General features: G+C 43.1%; 1 protein-coding gene across 1 annotated transcript in view; it reads right to left on the reverse strand.

Annotated features, from left to right (window-relative positions):
- Positions 1-20,000, reverse strand: part of pcdh15b (protocadherin-related 15b) — a gene marked incomplete at both ends in the record, with an annotated part of 204,786 nt that overhangs the window by 98,879 nt on the left and 85,907 nt on the right. The window contains 3 exons of the mRNA XM_080747787.1: positions 7,674-7,775; positions 8,338-8,429; positions 9,539-9,688. Coding sequence (XP_080603913.1) covers positions 7,674-7,775; positions 8,338-8,429; positions 9,539-9,688 — 344 coding nt within the window. The remainder of the gene's footprint in view (positions 1-7,673; positions 7,776-8,337; positions 8,430-9,538; positions 9,689-20,000) is intronic.

Genomic DNA, 20,000 nt, shown 5'->3' on the forward strand with positions numbered 1-20,000 from the left:
TGTCCCTTCCCCCAACCCACAAACAGCATCCCAGGTTTGAATACATTAAGCAGTATACACCAGTAAGACTCCCTAATCGGGAGTCACACTCTATGTGAACATTTACATCAACACATCCCAAGTACTGGTTTTTAGGGGTGCTGAGTGTGGCGCAGCAGCGTGTCATGCATTTTCTGCAGGGCCTTGTCACACCTTTGCCCTGCTCATATCTCCGCATCAGTATGACATCACACTGCTGACATCAGTATGACATCACACCGTACACAAATGACCCTTATATAAGACCGGCATTATCTACCGACAGATTAGTAACAAGATGTCAAAATCGTTGAAGGTTGAATCTCCAGATATGGAGATAACCAACACATCCCTCCATATATGGAGATAACCGACAAATCTCACTAAGTCTGACCTCACAAGCCCCATATTTGGACACGAACAACATATAACTCCATATATAGAGACATAGCTGCTGACATCAGTATGACATCACACTGCTGACATCAGTATGACATCACACCGTACACAAATGACCCTTATATAAGACCGGCATTATCTACCGACAGATTAGTAACAAGATGTCAAAATTGTTGAAGGTTGAATCTCCAGATATGGAGATAACCAACACATCCCTCCATATATGGAGATAACCGACGAATCTCACTAAGTCTGACCTCACAAGCCCCATATTTGGACACGAACAACATATAACTCCATATATAGAGACATAGCTGCTGACATCAGTATGACATCACACTGCTGACATCAGTATGACATCACACCGTACACAAATGACCCTTATATAAGACCGGCATTATCTACCGACAGATTAGTAACAAGATGTCAAAATCGTTGAATCGAGTGTTGCTGAAATGTTGTGTTCCATACTGAGGAAGCCCTGATAGAATTGCGTTTGAAAAAGAGTATTGTTTAAGGCAATCGAACCAAAGTTGTGATTACACAGTGTACTCCCCCTTCTGGCAAACTCATTCTTTGGCCTTGGACAAGATATTATTAACTGCCATTTTTTCTTATCAACTTACCGTACTACAATAGCTTGTCACCATAATTATTTACCAGTAAGACTCCCTAATCGGGAGATAAGCGACCGTAGGTCGGTTATCTCCACAAATAGGGCAAAAATGTGTTTTTCCAAAATCTCCCTGATCCATGTTGATGACATGAGTGTAGACATACTGTGTAGTGATTTTCGTGATTTTAGGGCAAAATCTCTAGGAGCAGTGTCCAAAAATTTGTTTTTAAAAATCGGCCTGAAGGTGGCGCTATATGGGACAGATTCATGTTGATGGGATGAGTGTAGACATACTGTGTAGCGATTTGCGTGATTTTACGGCAAAAACTGTAGGAGCAGTGGCCAAAAATGTGTTTTAAAAATGGGCCTGAAGGTGGCGCTAGAAGAGGGCCATGTGAGAAATGAGGGGTGGGGTCTCCGCGTTGCCTTGGCGGACGAATAGGTACCGGCCCCGGCTCTCCCGGACGCTCCCAGCCCGAGTTACGGCATTTTATGTGAGCTGCAGTGGAGGGGGTCCTCCACTGGGGGCGTCACCACTTTTGCATCCATTCTGGAGCACCAGGAGTGGGTGGTCCCCAGGAATTCCCCGTGAGCAGCCCCGTTGGGGTGGTCATTTGGTCATTTTTGCACATTTGGTCATTTTTTACACCTGGGGGTCCCCCAGGGACCTGGGGGTCCCTGGATCTCCGGGGGTCCTTGGAGGTTGTAGTTTGGCAGGTAAGGAGTGTGTGTGCAAAATTTGGCATGGATGGGGGCAACGGTTGTGGAGATATGAGCAGGGCAAAAGTGTGACGTGTGACGTGTGACAGACAGACAGACGGACAGACAGACGGACGGACAGCCCGTGGAGGTTTTGATAGTAAATGCTCCCTACGGTCGCAATAATTGACAGAACCATTTCCAATTTTGTAAACAGCTTGTGTCCTTGATTTTTCTCCCCTTTTCTTTCTGTTGTTAAGCCCTCTGGCAAAATGGAAAATTAATACAAACGAATAGCGTATTGGAAGGAAAAGCCACAATGAATGTCAACTTTAACTTGTTATTCCCATGATCCGCCTTCAACTTGTGAACACATTCAAAGCAGATAAAACACCGACAGCATTCTCAATGGTACACAACTATACACCCTCCAGCTGTTCCCCTCACAGCAACTTGGATGCTTGTCAATGTGGACATAATGACAGCTTCCTGGAGTTTATGCTTGTTTGTGAATTATGGCAACACACACACACACACACACACACACACACACACACACACACACACACACACACACACACACACACACACACACACACACACACACACACACACACACACACACACACACACACACACACACACACACACACGTCTGCATTCGTACCAGGTTGAGTGGCAGTGGTGTGGGTGAAAATGCCTTGTCAATGACAGAGGTCAGAGGAGAATGGCCATACTAGAATGGTTTGAGCTTTATGATCCCAACAGTAACTGAAATAACCATTCTTTACAACCGAGGTATGCAGAAGAGCATCTCGCACAACACTCTGAACCTTGAGGCAGATGGGCTACAGCAACAGCAGATGACAGCGCGTGCCCCTGTCAGCTAAGAACAACAGAGGCCACAATTTGCACAGGCTCACTAGTCTGGTGAGTCTCGATTTCTGCAGTAATATTCAGATGGTAGTCATATTTTGGTATCTACTACATGAAAGAATGCATCCATCTTGCCTTCAATGGTTCACGCTGGTGGTGGTGGGGTAATGATGTAGGGGGATATTTGAGCATCTTGTTGAATGCCAGCCTGTGAGCATGTTTAAAAACTTGATCTTGGATGTTGATCCTAACTTCCGGGAGCACAGAACAAATATCTGCAAGGCTGCCTTTTATCATCTAAGGACTATACATCTAAAGTTAGACGCTTCTTGACAGAGTCAGATTCTGAGAAGCTCAGCTGGTTTGTGGTTTTATTGCTAGTAGACCTGATTACAGTAAAACAAGGGAGAGAGAGGAGTGAAAGAAAGGGCTGATAAAGGGAGCGAAAGAAGGAGAGTGGAAAATCACACCCAGTGTGAAGTGAGAAGACGGGAACCCCTCTTGGGGTTCTTGTTGCTATGTACAGTATACTGTATAGCACGAAAAAAAACATCACATGGATGCACCTGGGACGTATCATCAGTGATGTAGCCTGAATTCATCTGGGTTTCGGGTCTCGCAACATCATGTCCAGGTGACCCAGCCGGGGTTGATCAAGTCCCGACTTACGTCCCAGTAGCTACCCACGGTCAGTCCTATTAGGGCCACTCAGTCCGCCACTCCAGAAACTACTCTGCCAGAACTGGGAGGTAACCAATCTGGCACGTGGAAGGACTAGGCTCTGTGGGTTGACTCCTGGCCAGGCTCCTACTATGTCTCACCAGGTCCACTCCTGCTCTCACCAGGTCCAGGACCTGTGCGTTGCACCAGACTCCCCCAGTACCAGACATTTCATTCAGGAGTCATGGATTCTAGAGCCGCAATGGTACTGCAGGCTCCAACTGGGCAACAGAACGGTGGTGCTGCAGGCTCCGCTTGCGGCTTGAATGGCCCTCCTAAAGGCATCAACGTGGGTTTGTTGGGCTTCTTCCTCACGGAAGACACAGGCTGACGCACTAACCCATACTGCTCCTGGGTGCCGTCTACATTTCGGCTGTCAACTTGTCTCTCCGGTGGTCACCAGACTATTCCTGGTTTTCACGTAGTCTATTCCTATGAGTCACTATAAATATAATAACTGAGCATAATTTCTTTGGTAATTTTTGAATAAATATTTGAAGTTTTTCTGAAAATTCAGAAGGCGTCAGTCCTAAATAGGTTAATGGGTTAAAAAATAGAGAATGATAATGTATAAAGGGAGAAAAATAGATTGAGAAAGAGGACTGATGCAGAGAGAGAATGTGTGTTTCATATAAATGGATCAGGTGAGGTCTGGCGGGAACAGATGGAGGGGGATCGGCCACTGCTCAATAGCTCTCTATGTAGCCCAGACCAATTACATTTTGTCCATTTTCTTTTTATTTCACTCTTACTTCTCTCTCTCCCTCCACCACTGACTCCGCATCTCCCTTTCTGCACTTCCCTCCGTTCCCTGTTCTTTCTCACTTGCTGCTCTTCATCCTTTTCTCTGTCCTTTTCTTTCCTTTCTCCATTTTCTGCCTCTGCCCCTCACCCATAACTCTTCCTCTCTTCATCAGTCACAGCCTTTTCATTGTTTCTTTTCAGATCCCTCGAGCCGTGTTTCATATTCATTATATAGTATTTATTATCCATCTGGCAGGTGTATATAATTATGCCTGCTGTTTCCACTATTATGTGCAAATGCGCGCGCACACACGCGTACAGTATGAATATGTGCATACACAAACCAAACATAAACATGCAAACCCATGAGCAAACGCACGCACACATACATACACACACGTATGGTATGCGCGCACACACCTATGCACATGTGCTCACACACGTGCATATGCGTGCCGTGCGCACACACGCACGTGCATACACACACACACACACACACACACACACACCTGTGTCTCGCCAGTCATTAGGTTTGTCTCAGTAAATCAGTTGCTTTATGTGAATGTTTTTGTCCTTGAATATAAACAAATACTTTCTTTACAACCTGCTGTGCCTTGCCTTCTCTGCAGGAGACTCCAAACATTTAGGGAAGCAGGGACCACAATCAGAAAATCTGCTTTGTTTGGCCTGAGAAGAAGCCTCACAAAAAACACTTTTATTAGCAACGTAGACTTGTACAAATGAGGCCATGACCTCTGGTTGGAACCTTGCCCAAAGTCTAACACCACTTTCTCAGAAGAGGACAAAGACCCGACTGGAAACAAACACCAAAATGCTGAGAACCACAAAAACAAGTGTAGAGGACAACAGTAAAACACTGCCATTGTTCTGCACAGTTCCTACTGTACATCTGTCTGCACATTTGTCTGCCCAAATATGTAGGGATGCACCGATAAGGAAATTCTTGCCCGATACCGATGTTTAAAATAACAATTTAGCCGATAGCCGATACTGTTACCGATATTTGTTTATGTTGCTTTTGGTGTTAATATCTCCCCTTTTGTGCCAGGGAAACAAATAAATCAAAATTGTAAGAAATAATTGTTCAGAATCTACTCTCTTTGTAGGCTGCAGATAACCAACACACATCATAGCCAGTGCAAAATGCATGCTAAAACAACAGATACATATTGGGTACTGCCATCGGTCAGCTTTATTTGCCGATACCGATATTGACCGTTAACGGTAAACATCGGCCGATACAGATGTGTGGCCGATATATCAGTGCATCTCTACAAATATGTATCATTCATCTACAGTATGTACGTACGTATGCATCCATCCATCACTTAGTTTGTCTGTCTCTATCTCTCAGTCGATCTCTCCATCTCTCAATCGATCTCTCCATCTCTCTGTATACATCGATTAGCCTGTCCTGACAATTTGAGAAGACGTTTTAGAAAGCCGATATAAGCCAGTCTAACCTAGCTTCCAACCGTTTTCACCCCTATAGGGATCTTAAGCTTCTTCATCGCAAGAGCCCAAACCTATAGTCTCGTCCTGCCATCCACACTCATTAAAATATATTGTCACTTGTGTCATATTGCTGCCCACCAGAAACGGGAGCCGCAGCCAATTTGGGGTCTTGACAAGGCGAGCTGTAGGGAGATACCGTTCTATTATGGTGGGTTATGCCTCTGTCGGGTGGAAAACTCATATGTACAAAACTGTTACTTTTCAGGATTCAAATAAAAAAATAGCAAAGGTAGCAGATCTATTATAGATCTGCTACCTTTCCTATTTTTTAAAGTTTGAGCTTGTATATAGATCATCTATATACAAGCTCAAACTTTTTAGAGCTTGTGGATCTGCTACTTTTGACGCTGTAGTATGATGACCAGGTAGGCAGGGCATTCATTTGCGAAAAAACTAAAAGGTTAAAATATGGAGATAAGAGGTTTCTGCCAGGCAGCAACGATATACTGTAATCAGCCAGAGGGAAGAAGGGGGTCTAGGGAAATTTGGAGACAGCATGTAAGCCAATCACTGGAAGCACCTCAATCTGCGAGCTTTCACTGCTCATATTGATCAGGCAGCAGCTGAGCTTCAGCGGACATGAGAGCAATTCCTGTTTTGACAAATGCTGTTTATTAGGGTCCATGGAGACAGGGAAAGGAGAGAGAGGGGAAGAGATGTGCCATTTATTCTTATTGTGACAATTAGTTCGATATATTAGATCATTTATCTACCTATCGATATCTTTCTACTTCCATTGCATACAGTATATTGTCTATTTCTTTAAGAGCTTTTATTACATAATGTGATTCAATTTGGGGACGTACAGTATTAGGGCATTTTCCATTCTTTATTCTCTCTATCACAATTTGTGATGTTTCACGTTGAATATTTGAATCAGTACACACAGAAATAATTGTGGGAAAGATTGTTATTGTAACCTTATAATAGCATGGACACATTTCAGAAGTTCAGACACTAAAATTATACAGATATGGCATTGGAAGCAATCATCCACTTTAATTACACCTTTTTCATTTGTGGCAGACAGCAATTCAGATTAAAGCACAGCATGGGTGAGCAAAGTGGTGGCTTAGCAGGCCGAGAGGAATTCATACCATAGTGCTCTTAGCATGTACAGTATGTTCAAATCCCCCTCTTACTCTTATTCTACAAGGAGATCCCTAGTGTTGACCACTTGGAAACATTTCCATAAAAGATACAATAACAGCACTACATCCATGGAGAATGAAATGAGAGGAATCCTTGCAAGGTCCTTCCATTTCTATACAGGCGCCACTAACCACTTTCAACCTGATGTCACGTTGGAACATATGTTCACACTTGTGGCACAAAGGCAAGATGAATTGAAGGACAAATTGTAAAAATGAGGTCACATCTTCAGTCTTGAAGAATGTGGCAGTGGAGTGTTTCTCTGCATGCTACTTTTTTTCTCTCTCTCAGTATTGTGGCAAACACGTACTGTTGTTCAGAACCCCTTAACCACTTTAAACCTCATCCCTATTCTGGGGCGAACATTTGGCAAAAAATGTTGGCTAAAATTCTACAACGCATCGCAATGGCGAAGATATATGGTCTAGAGTCAAAAAAGGAGGGGGCCTTGTATATAGTCCTAGTGTTCCAGTCAACAAAGTATACAGTGTTTAAGTGTACAACTGTGGTGTGTGTGTGTGTGTGCGCAGGTCTCTCCCTGGTCCTGTATTCGCTGAATGTCTCATATACCGTACTCCTGTTTTGAGATGCAGAGATGGTGTGTCATTTTCTTGCCGCTTATTGGAAAAGGCGGCACCGTGTCATTACCACTGTGCTCTCTGCTACCCCTACGCTCACTTCTGCTCTCTCTGTTAGTTGCAACCACATAAAACTCCTTTCACAGTGTTTCTGAACCTGAGAACTAGGGTGCTCTGAGGTGACACAAATACATAAAGATGACATGAGTCTGAACGCTCTGTAGAGATGGAAATTCCACCTCGCACGCACGTACGCACGCACACACACAAAAGCAGGCACAGAATCTCTGCATAGCGGAGGACAGATACAAAAGAGACAAGACAAGGTCCCATACCTCCTATCAGGTTCAGGTCCATTGTCTGTGGCTTCCACGGTCAAAGCATAGCTCCTTCCCATAGTTAATTCAACCTCCGTTGCCACGGTGATGACCCCGGTGCTGTAGAGACAAAGTACCATTTATTATGTACATATTGTATATATTGAATCATTCCCAATAATCGGAGGCAGAGCCGTGTTCCTCAGTCTGATCAACAGCTGGTTAACAGCTTGGTACAAGTTACAGGCAAAACACACACTTGTATTTCCTCAACAAGTCCCACACACAAACCCCTCAACCAATGCCGGAGAGGCATGCCGTTCCTAGAACACTCCCTCTGATTGGCCAGAAACACACAGCCTGCAATTCACAGACATCTCCATAGAGTTACAGCTAGTTTTCCCTGGACCCCAATTTGAGCCACTGGTTAAGAATATATTATTTCATTTAGCTATATATTTATATGAAATCACTCACACACACACGCACGCACACACGCACACACACACACACACACACAGTACACAATATTCAAATGTATTCGTTAAATAAAGATAGGAACACATGAATGAGTTGACTCATGTGCCTCAGTGGGCTCATTAATATTCAACCAGAGAACAGTGAATCCCCTGAAGTAATTAGTATAGACAGGATATAATGATGCAATGAGTGACATATTTACGTGTTGTCGATGAGAAAGTGTCCCTGATCTCCCGCTAAGATCCGATAGGTCACCTGACCATTGGGACCGCCATCGTCATCTACTGCTGACAGCTGCAAAGGCACATAAAGAGAAAACATCAAGTTACACACGCACGCACCTACGCACGCACGCACACACATGCATGCATGCATAATTGCGACTGAAGGTCGCAGTTTACCATGAGAAATGTTACAGCTTGTCTCCGTGTGTGTGTGTGTGTCTGTCTGTCTGTTTGTGTGTGTGTGTGTGTGTGTGTGTGTGTGTGTGTGTGTGTGTGTGTGTGTGTGTGTGTGTGTGTGTGTGTGTGTGTGTGTGTGTGTGTGTGTGTGTGTGTGTGTGTGTGTGTACACATTTTTACGGTCTAAGGGTTTGCTGTTCTGACATCATGCTCTGATGTCACTGTGATGACACATCCGGCACATCTTGTCCACATCTTGTCTGTGTATCTCTGAAGGTCACGCCTGACACTGTGGTTCCCTTGACACATCACTGTGACATCACAGGTGATATCACAGGTGACATCACCTATGTAAAAGTCCATATATGGGTATTCCCCAGAATCCCATTTTATGCCCATATATAAAGATCCCTGATGTCATTGATATACATCACTGGCCAGATGGCGAAGACATGGCCCATATCTGTGTGGCTGGTTCAGATAGGGATCTCCATGTATGGGCAAAAAAAGGGATTGTATGTTGTGAATGATGTCATGGGAACCACTCTAACAGAATCCCTTTTATGCCCATACATGGAGATCCCTGATGTCATCAATATTAAGCCCATATCTAACTGGGCATAAAAGGCATGTACCATATACAGTACATGGATCTCCATATATGGGTACCAGGGGTCTCCATATCTGGGTAACTACTCCAGATGGCCAAGAATTGGCGCAACCTCAGGTCGTATGTCGCCCTGAGGCGTCTTACTAGTAGCAGCAACAACAACAGAGAGAATAAGTACAACACCTGTGTGTGTGTGTGTGTGTGTGTGTGTGTGTGTGTGTGTGTGTGTGTGTGTGTGTGTGTGTGTGTGTGTGTGTTGTGTGTGTGTGTGTGTGTGTGTGTGTGTGTGTGTGTGTGTGTGTGTGTGTGTGTGTGTGTGTGTGTGTGTGTGAGAGAGAGTGTGTGTGAGAGAGTGTGTGTGTGCGTGTGTGCGTATGCGTGTTCATTCCTACCTGTATTACAGTTTCTCCAGGCATCATATCAGTGTAGAGGTTAACTTCATAGGACACTTTAGAAAACGTTGGTGTGTTGTCATTAGCATCTAACACTGTTATCATCACAGACACAGGAACACTCTGCTGGACACCATCTGATGCTTGTATCTAGAGAGACAGAGACAGACAGAGACAGACAGAGAGAGAGAGAGAGAGGGGGGGGGCAACAGAGACATACATAGAGAGAGAGGGAGGGGCAACTATTACTTATTTGCTCATACTTTTCACTGCTCACACTTTTCATAATTTTTCATTGCTCATAGTTTACACCAGACTTAAGCTCTGTACAGACCGGCGAATTAGCGAAAGCGACGTGAATAAGCGAACCAAAAAGGCGAAGAATTCGCGATTCGCCTTTTTCCATACACACCAAAAAGCGACGCGAATATGCGTATGATATTCGCTTAATTCGCCTAAAACGAGGGGGTGATTATCTGCCTCTGGGGCAGGAGAAAGGAGAAGAGAAGAGAGGAGAGAGTAGAACGGAGACAGGGTCCAGGGAAACAAATAGTACACGCGCTCCCTATTTGCGAGACAGTGCAATATATATCGCATCTCTCTGAGTCTGCATGCAGTGCATTTGGCCAGAGAGAGAGAGAGAGGGGGGAAGCCAGGGGAGCAGAGCGTTCACCGTTCCTCCTCCGTCCGCCCGTGTCCCTGCATACTGGCAGATCCCCGCAACAGCTCGTGGAAAGTAACTAAAAGTACATTTACTTGAGTAGCCTGTACTTGTAGATGTGTCCAATTTCCAGTACTTTACTTCTACTCCACTACACTTCGGATCCATTTGTATTTAATACCCAGCGATTTATTTTAAAACATTAGTCTTTTTGCAGTTAAATTAGCCTAAAACATACCATGCTTTTACCAGTAATACATTCGAGTACTTTTTCGAAGCAGCCACGCTGCCACACAGAGAGAGACACGGAAAAGGAGAAAAACTCCGTTCCCCTCGGCCTCAATGTAACGCGAAGGTCCCTCCACCATTCTCTCTCTCTCTCTTGAAATAGGGTAGAGTGAGCTTACTTTGATACAGAGAGAGAGAGGAATTCGCCTTTGAACGTTCGCTAAATTCGACACAAGGGCGAATAAAAAACAGATGCCTTTTCGCTTTTTTTAAATTCGCGTTTGGTGTGGATGCTTCCATTGACTTTATAAGGTTTTAAACAAAAGGCGAATTATACGCTAATTCGCTATTCGCCAATTCGCCGGCGGTGTGTACGAAGCTTTAGTGTACACCTTGCCAGAGGAACTCAGTAAACTCAAGTTTTCAAATAATTGTGGTGGAGTAGAAATATCAAAAAAATGGAAATACTCAATACTCAAAATTATACTTAAGTACAGTACTTGATTAAATGTGTGACTGCATATAGAGACATACATACATTTGATGCATACTGTACACACACAGCGATATGGGTTTTGTCAACTTTGGTGTATTGATTGAAAGGGATGTGGAACCGTAATCAATACCTACGCCACGCCCAAGTGTGCATGCACACAGACAGACACACACAGATGCCACTGCACCTGTGAGGCTGTGACACACACTATCTATACTATAATTTTAAACGAAACGGGTATTTCTTACATTGATGCTCCTACATATTATCATGCAAGCACCAGTTAAAGTTACTTTCCATCCCTCATATACTGTATGCACAGTGCACATCCCATAACCCACACACTGCACATCATTTTGGAGCTCATATCTTTGAACGGGTAAGGGCTAGTTAAGTTAAAGCCCCAAATCTTACCACCAACACACTAAACGTGTCAATACCTATGACACTCACACATGCATGGCACACGCCAATAGCGCTTTGGAGGCCGGACGCGACTGGACGCCGTGTGGTCGAAAAATTCCCACACGGACGGCACTGAACGGTGCATACCCCCCCGACCCGCGAGAGCCGCGACAACCCCCCACCCCGCGAATCCGTGATAACTACAAGCAATACTTTAATCAGTGGCTAATACTTTGCATAACAGGTTTCTAGCGGTGAATGTGTGAGCGTCCTCAAGCCCCCTCTATTCATATGGATATAGCCTACTTTAACACCTAGTTTCCAGCTGTGACTGCATGTGCATGTGTGTCGATGTGTGTGTGTCCTCATACATGGCTCCATTACTGTGGTATTTAGTGTTTGAGATTCGTTCAAGGCAAACTTTGTTTCTCTAGCCTACTGCAGCGCTGTATTTTCTAAATGAATTAAAAGATCTGCTGGCATCCTTTCTATCTAAATAGCCTCTAGAGCAGGGGTGTCGAACTCATTTTGGGGTGAGGGCCGCATTGGATGAAAGGCGACTTGATGAGGGCCGCAACCAGTCGCGGATCGGATGGCATGCATACTCGCGCACATGTTCGCTCTGTTTTTCTTCCTGTCGTCTCAGCCACTGCTATAGCTAGCAGTATAGCAGTATATCATTTTACAAATTGCGTTCATTATTAAGTAAAATAGCTACTTTCATTATTGGTATTACAGTTGCAGTTAGGTACGAGAGATGCTATTTGTTTAAAGGAGTAGTTCATCCCCAAAATGATTGTTATTTTCTTTGATTACTCATGCCATGGACACTTGAGTTCAATAATATATTTTATTTGTCGCATTACTAAGACAAAAATGTGATAATAGTACACTTCCCCCCATTGATTCCAGATGGGGACCCAAATGCATTTGGATCCCCATCCGGAATCAATAGGCATGAATTTATTGTAATCAAATTTCTGTTTTAGGAATCAGTCTACATTGGCTCCATGGCATTTTGGGGGTGAACTACTCCTTTAAGAAGTGCCAATAAGAATAAATCATTTGATAATAGAATAATTCAGTTCCTGATAGTCTCTGCTATAATTTGTAAATGGCTAAAAAAAATATTATTGATGCAGGACAATAATTATTTTTATTGTATTTTATAATAAAAAGAATAAAAGTAATGAACAATAATGGCATATTCAGAAAATATCTGAATAATAAAACTTTTACATTTTATTATTATTATATTTTTTAAATAAGTTATTTTCTTAACAACATTAATTTCCATGTCTAATATGTGTAATCTTTGAGTACAGTTCGAATATTGTAGGTATGTTCAGGTATTATTCATAGCCAGACCCCCCACCCCATTCCTAGCAATGCTGTCATCTTCAAAGAGAGAGAGAGAGAGAGAGCTGGTCACTTAACATTCCAATCAATCAACTCAATCACTGCCAGCTGGTGAGCAGGCATTAGTTAGGTTAATTCTTAAAACAATCATAACTCTTGACAGGAATGGGCTAGAGACTTACTTTTTTTTTCTAAATGCTCAGAAATATATGCTCTACAAGCCTGGGGCCGGATTGAACCATCTCGCGGGCCGGATCCGGCCCGCGGGCCGTATGTTTGACAACCCTGCTCTAGAGCCTAGTCTAGAGCGTCCGCCCGGAAAAGAAAATCCCAAAGCACCACTGGCACACGCACAGAACACAGACAGAAACCAATAGAAATACACACAGAGCACCTATTACGATTTTGTGAGACGTTACAGGGCAATAATTATTATTGGGGTGCGCCTCATAGTGGAGTTTTGCGCTACAGTGAACGCAACTTTCTACTACACACTTTTCATTACTTTTCATTGTTTATTCATTTCAACACTTTTCTGTGATCATAATTTTCATTGATCGTAGTTTTCATTACATTTTACTGTTCATACTTCTAAGTAGTGTTCATTGTTCCTACTTTTAATCATTACTGCTTACAGCCAAAAACCCTTATTGGACCAAAGACCAAGAGACAAAGAGAAACAAAAGACAAAGAGACTAGAGAATGACTGAATGAAGTAATCAGTTTTGATTCAAACTCTCAACCTTTAGATAAACCAATAGCTGGCCGCAGCTTATAATGAATTACATTGTTTTTAATCTGCAATCTTTACATTTTCTCATCTCTCAGTGTATTTAATATGGTCTCATACATAATCTTCTACATACTCATCTCACTCTCGCCTGTCTCCTCACAGTTTAATTTCCCCGGCTGGGCTCTCACAATGATTACGGTTCCACTCTGCCTTTCAATCAATAAACCAAACCCACCGCAATTTCCATTTCTAGCATCCATATCGCTGTGTGTACAGTATGCATCACATGTATGTATATACTGTCTGTATATGCAGACACACATTTACTAAGTACTGTACTTTAACACATCGGACGCCCACGTGGTTAACGTGTCTTAATTTGCTGGTGCCCATGGCAACGCGTCATTTTACCTACCGGCGAGAGTACTGGCGAGAAAAGTAATCCGAGTAAATGTAATCCGAGTATGTCCTGTTTATTTCGCGAAAATCTTTTCTTTCAGTCAGGACCGTTTTTTATCATTTCTAAGCCACAGTGTTTGTGTTACGGCAGGTAGAAGAGGCTGCCGTTTTGAAATGAAAGTGATTTAAAAGCTAGATTAGGAGAAAACAGCATTTTTGTGCAGCCGCTAAACAGGAAGTCAACGAGACACACAGCACGTCCGGGTGACGTAATTGCGCGCTGCATGTTGGGAAATGGAGTTTGTTTCATCACCGTGGTAGCCAAGTGCAGTAGCTACAGTACAGTATAGTTTACTGTACAACGCGCCAAACGCGTCGTGGGCCTCCAGCGACATCAAAGAAATTGACTTGTAGACACCACGTGGGCATCCGATGTGTTAAGTATGATTTTGAGGTAGGCCTACTTTAATTGAGTATTTCCATTTTTTGATACTTCTACTCAACCACAACTATTTGAAAATGTGGGTTTACATTGCAGATTTAGATGAAAATAACTGATCTACATATACTGTAGATCGTCATTTTTAAACTACCGATTTGTAATTTTACAATGCCTTTTACTTCTTAAAGAGGTGGTGCCATAGTTTTGTACTTTTTCTGGTTTTCATGTGTCTATGAGATTTGACAGTACTTCATTAGACCCCCTGGTGTGGTTGTTATGCGCAATTATGCATTCTCTTTTTATTTGGGTTTTTAGCTGGAGGATGCCACCTGCTGGGTCAGACGTGCCGTTCCAAAAACACCCATACTTATTACATCGTAGAATCAACCCCTCCCCTAATTACCATTCACCCAACACATGTGGGTGTGGCTAACTTCAGCTGGGTCACCACCCACCATGACAACCACGCATACCAATGAACTGGTGGGTGTGGCCACATAAAAACAACATTTTAACTCTTTCTGTACACTTTTTGGGAAAAATTCTTCCTCCTAGTATAATCATAATAGTAGATAATCATGTTTTATAGAGGGGAAAATCATGGCGCCCCATCTTTAAAGGAGTAGTTCGCCCCCAAAATGACTTTTTTTCCCATCGATTACTCACCCCATGGAGACTTGAATTCATGGATATCTTTTTAGTTTATGTCACATTCCTAAGCCAATAATGTGATTATAATAAATGTAGCCACAAAGAATCAATCAAATTATTGGCTCAGGAATGCGACAATAATAATAATCTCTCAATGGGGTGAGTAATGAATACGAAAAAAATACATTTTGGGGGTGAACTACAGCACTTCTTTAATTTATCGTGGTATTGCTACTTTTCCTTCTACCACTGCATTGGAGTCATTACTGTAGTGTGTCAGACACTGTCCAGCCTACCTGCTGGTTAAAATGCCAAGCAGCATTCTCCAGAGGATTCCTGCTCTGTTCCACTTCAAATCAATACCCCAAACTCCCACATTTGCAGGCTTTCTAACTTTTATATTGCTTCATGCCACACACACACGCGCACACGCGCGCATACACGCACGCACGCACGCACGCACGCACGCACTACAAAAAATAGTGTCCAAGGGCAAACATGCACGGCCACAAATTAAAAGTAGTGTTTCTGTATTCCACCAATGACACGAGGAGAAACTAGAGAAAACAGTGTGTGGCCAATGAACTGTCAAGGGTCTTACACCAGTCTCACATCTTGCTTCTGCAGTGCTACTGCTTGATCTTCTGCAGTGTGCCCCAACCCTCTTTTTAATTTTTATTTTTTAGATTTTGGCCATGTGAAAAAAAGTTATACTTTAATAAAAGATGTTGCTTCTTTCGTGTAGCAACGGCCGTGCATATGACATAGTTTAATTCACACAGACGGTGAAAAGGGGTAGATACTACATACGCTATGAATCACCAATTTTCTTTTTCATTTCTTTGTATATTTAGGTTATGTGTCATATCTGCCATGTGCAACTTCAAAGCCTACAAGCCAAACAGAAATGTAATTGTCAACGACAAAAACACAATTAAATAATGAATTGCAATTATTTGAGTGAAAATTATGTAACAGAAATGTATGGAGTACCAAACGTATGTATTGTGTACTTGTGGGCCTCAAACTTTCACATCAACATGCTAATTCTAACTCAACTACAGCTGTCAATCTAACAGCTGAGCTGACTCCCCCATGCTTACTCTTACTCTGTCAGTAAATCATGTACTTCTGTAACTACAGTATGTGTGTGTCCTTCATCTTTAACACATATCCTTGCAAGACCATTTAGAATAGCATCTCTGATAGAGTGGACACTATAAGAGGTGTCCCATATGATAACTCAGGAGGCTTGTGCCCCGACAGTTCCTTATGATCTGTATGCTGTTGCTCTGCTGAAATCTCCCTAATAAACGATCAACACTTGGCCCTTGCTGGATATTATTATTTTCCATTACATGGCACAAGATACTCTACTCTCCCTTCAGCTTTTAATCTTTGTGTGTCTTTGCTAATGTACTTCTTTAGCTTTTAGCCTTTTTAATTTTGTCCTAATAAAGTTGTTTTTATTTTGTTTTGTACAGCGGCTTTGAGTACTATGAAAAGCGTTATATAACTAAGTTTGATGTATTATTATTATATATAATAAGATTCAAGGCAGTGACCCCAGATGGCAACACTGAGGAGTATGACATCCTGTGTCCTCTTCATTGTAGTCCTGTACTATGTGGTATGGTTGTCCATCAGTGAAGAGGAGAAGAAACTTGGGCTCACTATAACATTTAGGAGGTCCAAAATCACTATGCTGTAGTCCTAACGGGCTTGGACTGTGCAGATGACATCTGTCTGCCTTCTGACAACGTGGAGCAGGGACAGGTGCTCTTGGCCAGAGTGGAGACAAGAGTGTGCCAAGGTTAAATGCCAGAAACACAGAGGTGATCACCTATAACATCCTCCCATGTCTAATAACAGCAGCAGAAGGCGCTGCGCTGAAAGAAGCCAGTGACTTCACACTGTTGCTGTGGGAATCAACACAAGAGCAATCGAGCATCGATCTGCTCTGTGCAGCACTTTGGAACTTTGTTTTGAAAGGTGCTATACAAATAAAATTCATCATCATCATCATCATCATAATTATCAATTTGATCTGGATCAACTGTACATTTTCCAGCTTTATCCTCAGGATAAGCACTCAATGTGGTTTTGACTTAAGCCGTTTTCTGTTGTCCATTGTCAGTTCTGTATTTCTCCTTCCCCAGTGGCTCTTTCTTTGGAGAAGAAGAGGTGCCATTGTTGTTGTTGTTGTTACCCTCTCCCTTTGTCCACAAAGTATCTCAGCTGACGAGAAAGATGTGGATAGATATGAGATCAAGTCCAGCAAGTCTGACAAAATCCAATATCCAAAGTGTACTAGAGTCGTACATAATCACTGCCAACGTTGAAAGGCTTAAATAAAAAACAGACATTATGCAAAAAAAAGCACAGCCTAAGCAAACTAACCACACGACAGGTGACGTGGGTCACGCCATCTGTCCTACCTTTCCTACCTACATTCCTACCTCCAAATTACTTGTATATCAACAGGATGAGGCACATATACTCAATACCTGTTTTGCCTTTCCTCCCCATGTCGCTTTACACTACACTTTCCAATATAGCCAGAAATACTATACTTTTGTATGTGTGTGCATACTGTGGATATGTGCAAAGCCCCACAGGCACACAGCAGCATTTGGCGACTAAAGCCTTGTTGTTCCACTTACCGCTGCGCGACAAGAAGATTAATATCATATTTCACCTCTTTGTGCCCAGCTTTGTGTGCAAAGCTAGCTCTGTTTACTTTAACTACTGTCGCGCGCAGCATGCTAAAGAACCAGCATGTGTCCGAGGAAACTGCACAAACCCCGGATACACAGAAGGGAAACCACTACTAATATTCTCATGTGGGGGCGTTGGTTGATCAAAGCGCTTGTTGCCAAAAGAAAGAGCCGAAGTACTTTATATAATGTTCATCTCTGATGGCTCATCTCTCCCCGGGGCCCCTTCTCTCTCTCTCTTTCCCTCCCTCTATCCAGTCTCTTGTGAGTTTAATTTCTTCAGCAAGGCTCTCACAATGATTACTGTGCTCTGCCTTTCAATCAATAGACTAAAACGTCTGGCCTTTCCATTTTTTTATGTTCATTCATGCACACAGACCCTATGCTGGCTTGTACATACTGTAGGCTGAACCTGTACACTCAGCCACATGCGTGTGTGTGTGTGCGCAAAAAAACAAAACAAAAAAAAACCATAGTAAGCTATTTTGGAGGGAAGGAAATGAAAGGGATAGGTCACGCACAAAATTACCTTTTGACTATCAATTACTCACCCATTGAAGCCTTGAATTCATGGAGATTATTCTTTGTTGCATTTCTGAGACAAAAATCCAATATTTAATTTCAATTGAAGAGAAAAAAATAGGACAGGCCAAGGCAAAACGATATACAAACTAGAAGCAGTGCTCTTCCGAGCACAGGTCTCCACCAGGCCACACAAATCGGCCTGTTATAGCGCCACCATGAGGCTGATTTAAAAAATGTGGGGCAGAGGTTCTGAATCAGCATCCAGGGAGTGTGTGTGCTCAGTTTGGCAGCGATCGGGCCAACGGCGCCGGAGATTAGCTGGTAACAACCAGGCCACACAAATCGGCCTGTTATAGCGCCACCATGAGGCTGATTTGAAAAATGTGGGGCAGAGGTTCTAGATTGGCATCCAGGGAGTGTGTGTGCTCAGTTTGGCAGCGATCGGGCCAACGGCGACTGAGATTAGCTGCACACAAACTGCGAGGACACACGGACACACGGACACACGGACGGACGGACGGAGGGGAAAACATACTCTCCCTCAGCCTTCGGCTGGTGGAGACAATGAGCTCTGTGGTTCTTTCAGATAGTCAGAAGAATATGAAGCTATTAAAAATTACTGAATATTATGTTATTTATATTAATTACAGTAACAACTAGAAGCAGTGCTCTTCCGAGCACAGGTCTCCACCAGGCCGTGCGTCCTGGTGGTGCTACTGTATAATAGGCCAATGTAAAAAGGGTGGCATATGTTCTTCACCTTAGATCTTTCATGGCAATCGGACGCTGCATGCATGATTTCAAGCATTGTGTTCCAAAAATGAGTTTTGCTAAAGTCTACCTGCTGGTGGCGCTATAACAGGACAATGTTAAAAAGGTAGCATTTGTTCCTTGACCTAGTGGGAATATGTGTGGCAAATGTCACGGTAATCGCAAGCTGCGTTGCTGATTTGAGGCATTTTGTTCAAAAACGGAGCAATCCTGCAAACTTTGGAAGCTAATATTAGCCAATCAGGATGGAATGTGAAATATCAGACGGATCGGACTTGATCACATGACTATAGAGATACTGTGTACCGATTTGCATGATTTTTGGATAAAATCTCAAGGAGTAATATCCAAAAATGTGTTTTACATAAGTCAGCCCAAAGGTGGCGCTATAAAAGGCTGATGTGAAAAATGCAGGGCAAAGGTTTATCCTTAGCCTCTAGGGAGTGCGCTTACAAAGTTTGAAACTGATCGGTGGAGTTATAGGTAAAACCACAAATCGGGCTGTTATAGCGCCACCATGAGGCTGATTAAAAAAAAATTAAGTGGCATTTCTTCCTCGGCCTAGTGGTAACGTGTGTGCGCGATTTCATGATAATTGCACTTTGCGTTTGTGATTTGAGGCATTTTGTTCAAAACGGCTCAATCCCACAAACTTTGGAAGCCAATCTTAGCCAATCAGGATGGAATATGCAAAATCGGACAGATCCGTGTCGATCACATGACTGTCGAGATACTGCCTACCGATTTGTAGGATTTTTGGACAAAATCTGTAAGAGTAGTGCACAGAAATGTGTCTTGCGAACATCGGCCACTAGGTGGCGCTAGAAAAAGCCCATTTGAAAAATTTAGGGCAGAGGTTCTAGATTGGCATCCAGGGAATGTGTGTGCTCACTTTGGCAGCGACCGGGCCAACGGCGACTGAGATTAGCTGCACACAAACTGCGAGGACACACACACACACGGACGGACACACGGACACACGGACGGACGGACGCACGGACGGACGGACGGAGGGGAAAACATACTCTCCCCTCAGCCTTCGGCTGGTGGAGACAATAAGTTATAGGATTAGGGA

This window comes from Nannobrachium achirus, assembly GCF_963921795.1.
Source record: "Nannobrachium achirus genome assembly, chromosome: 18".
Classification (NCBI taxonomy): domain Eukaryota; kingdom Metazoa; phylum Chordata; class Actinopteri; order Myctophiformes; family Myctophidae; genus Nannobrachium; species Nannobrachium achirus.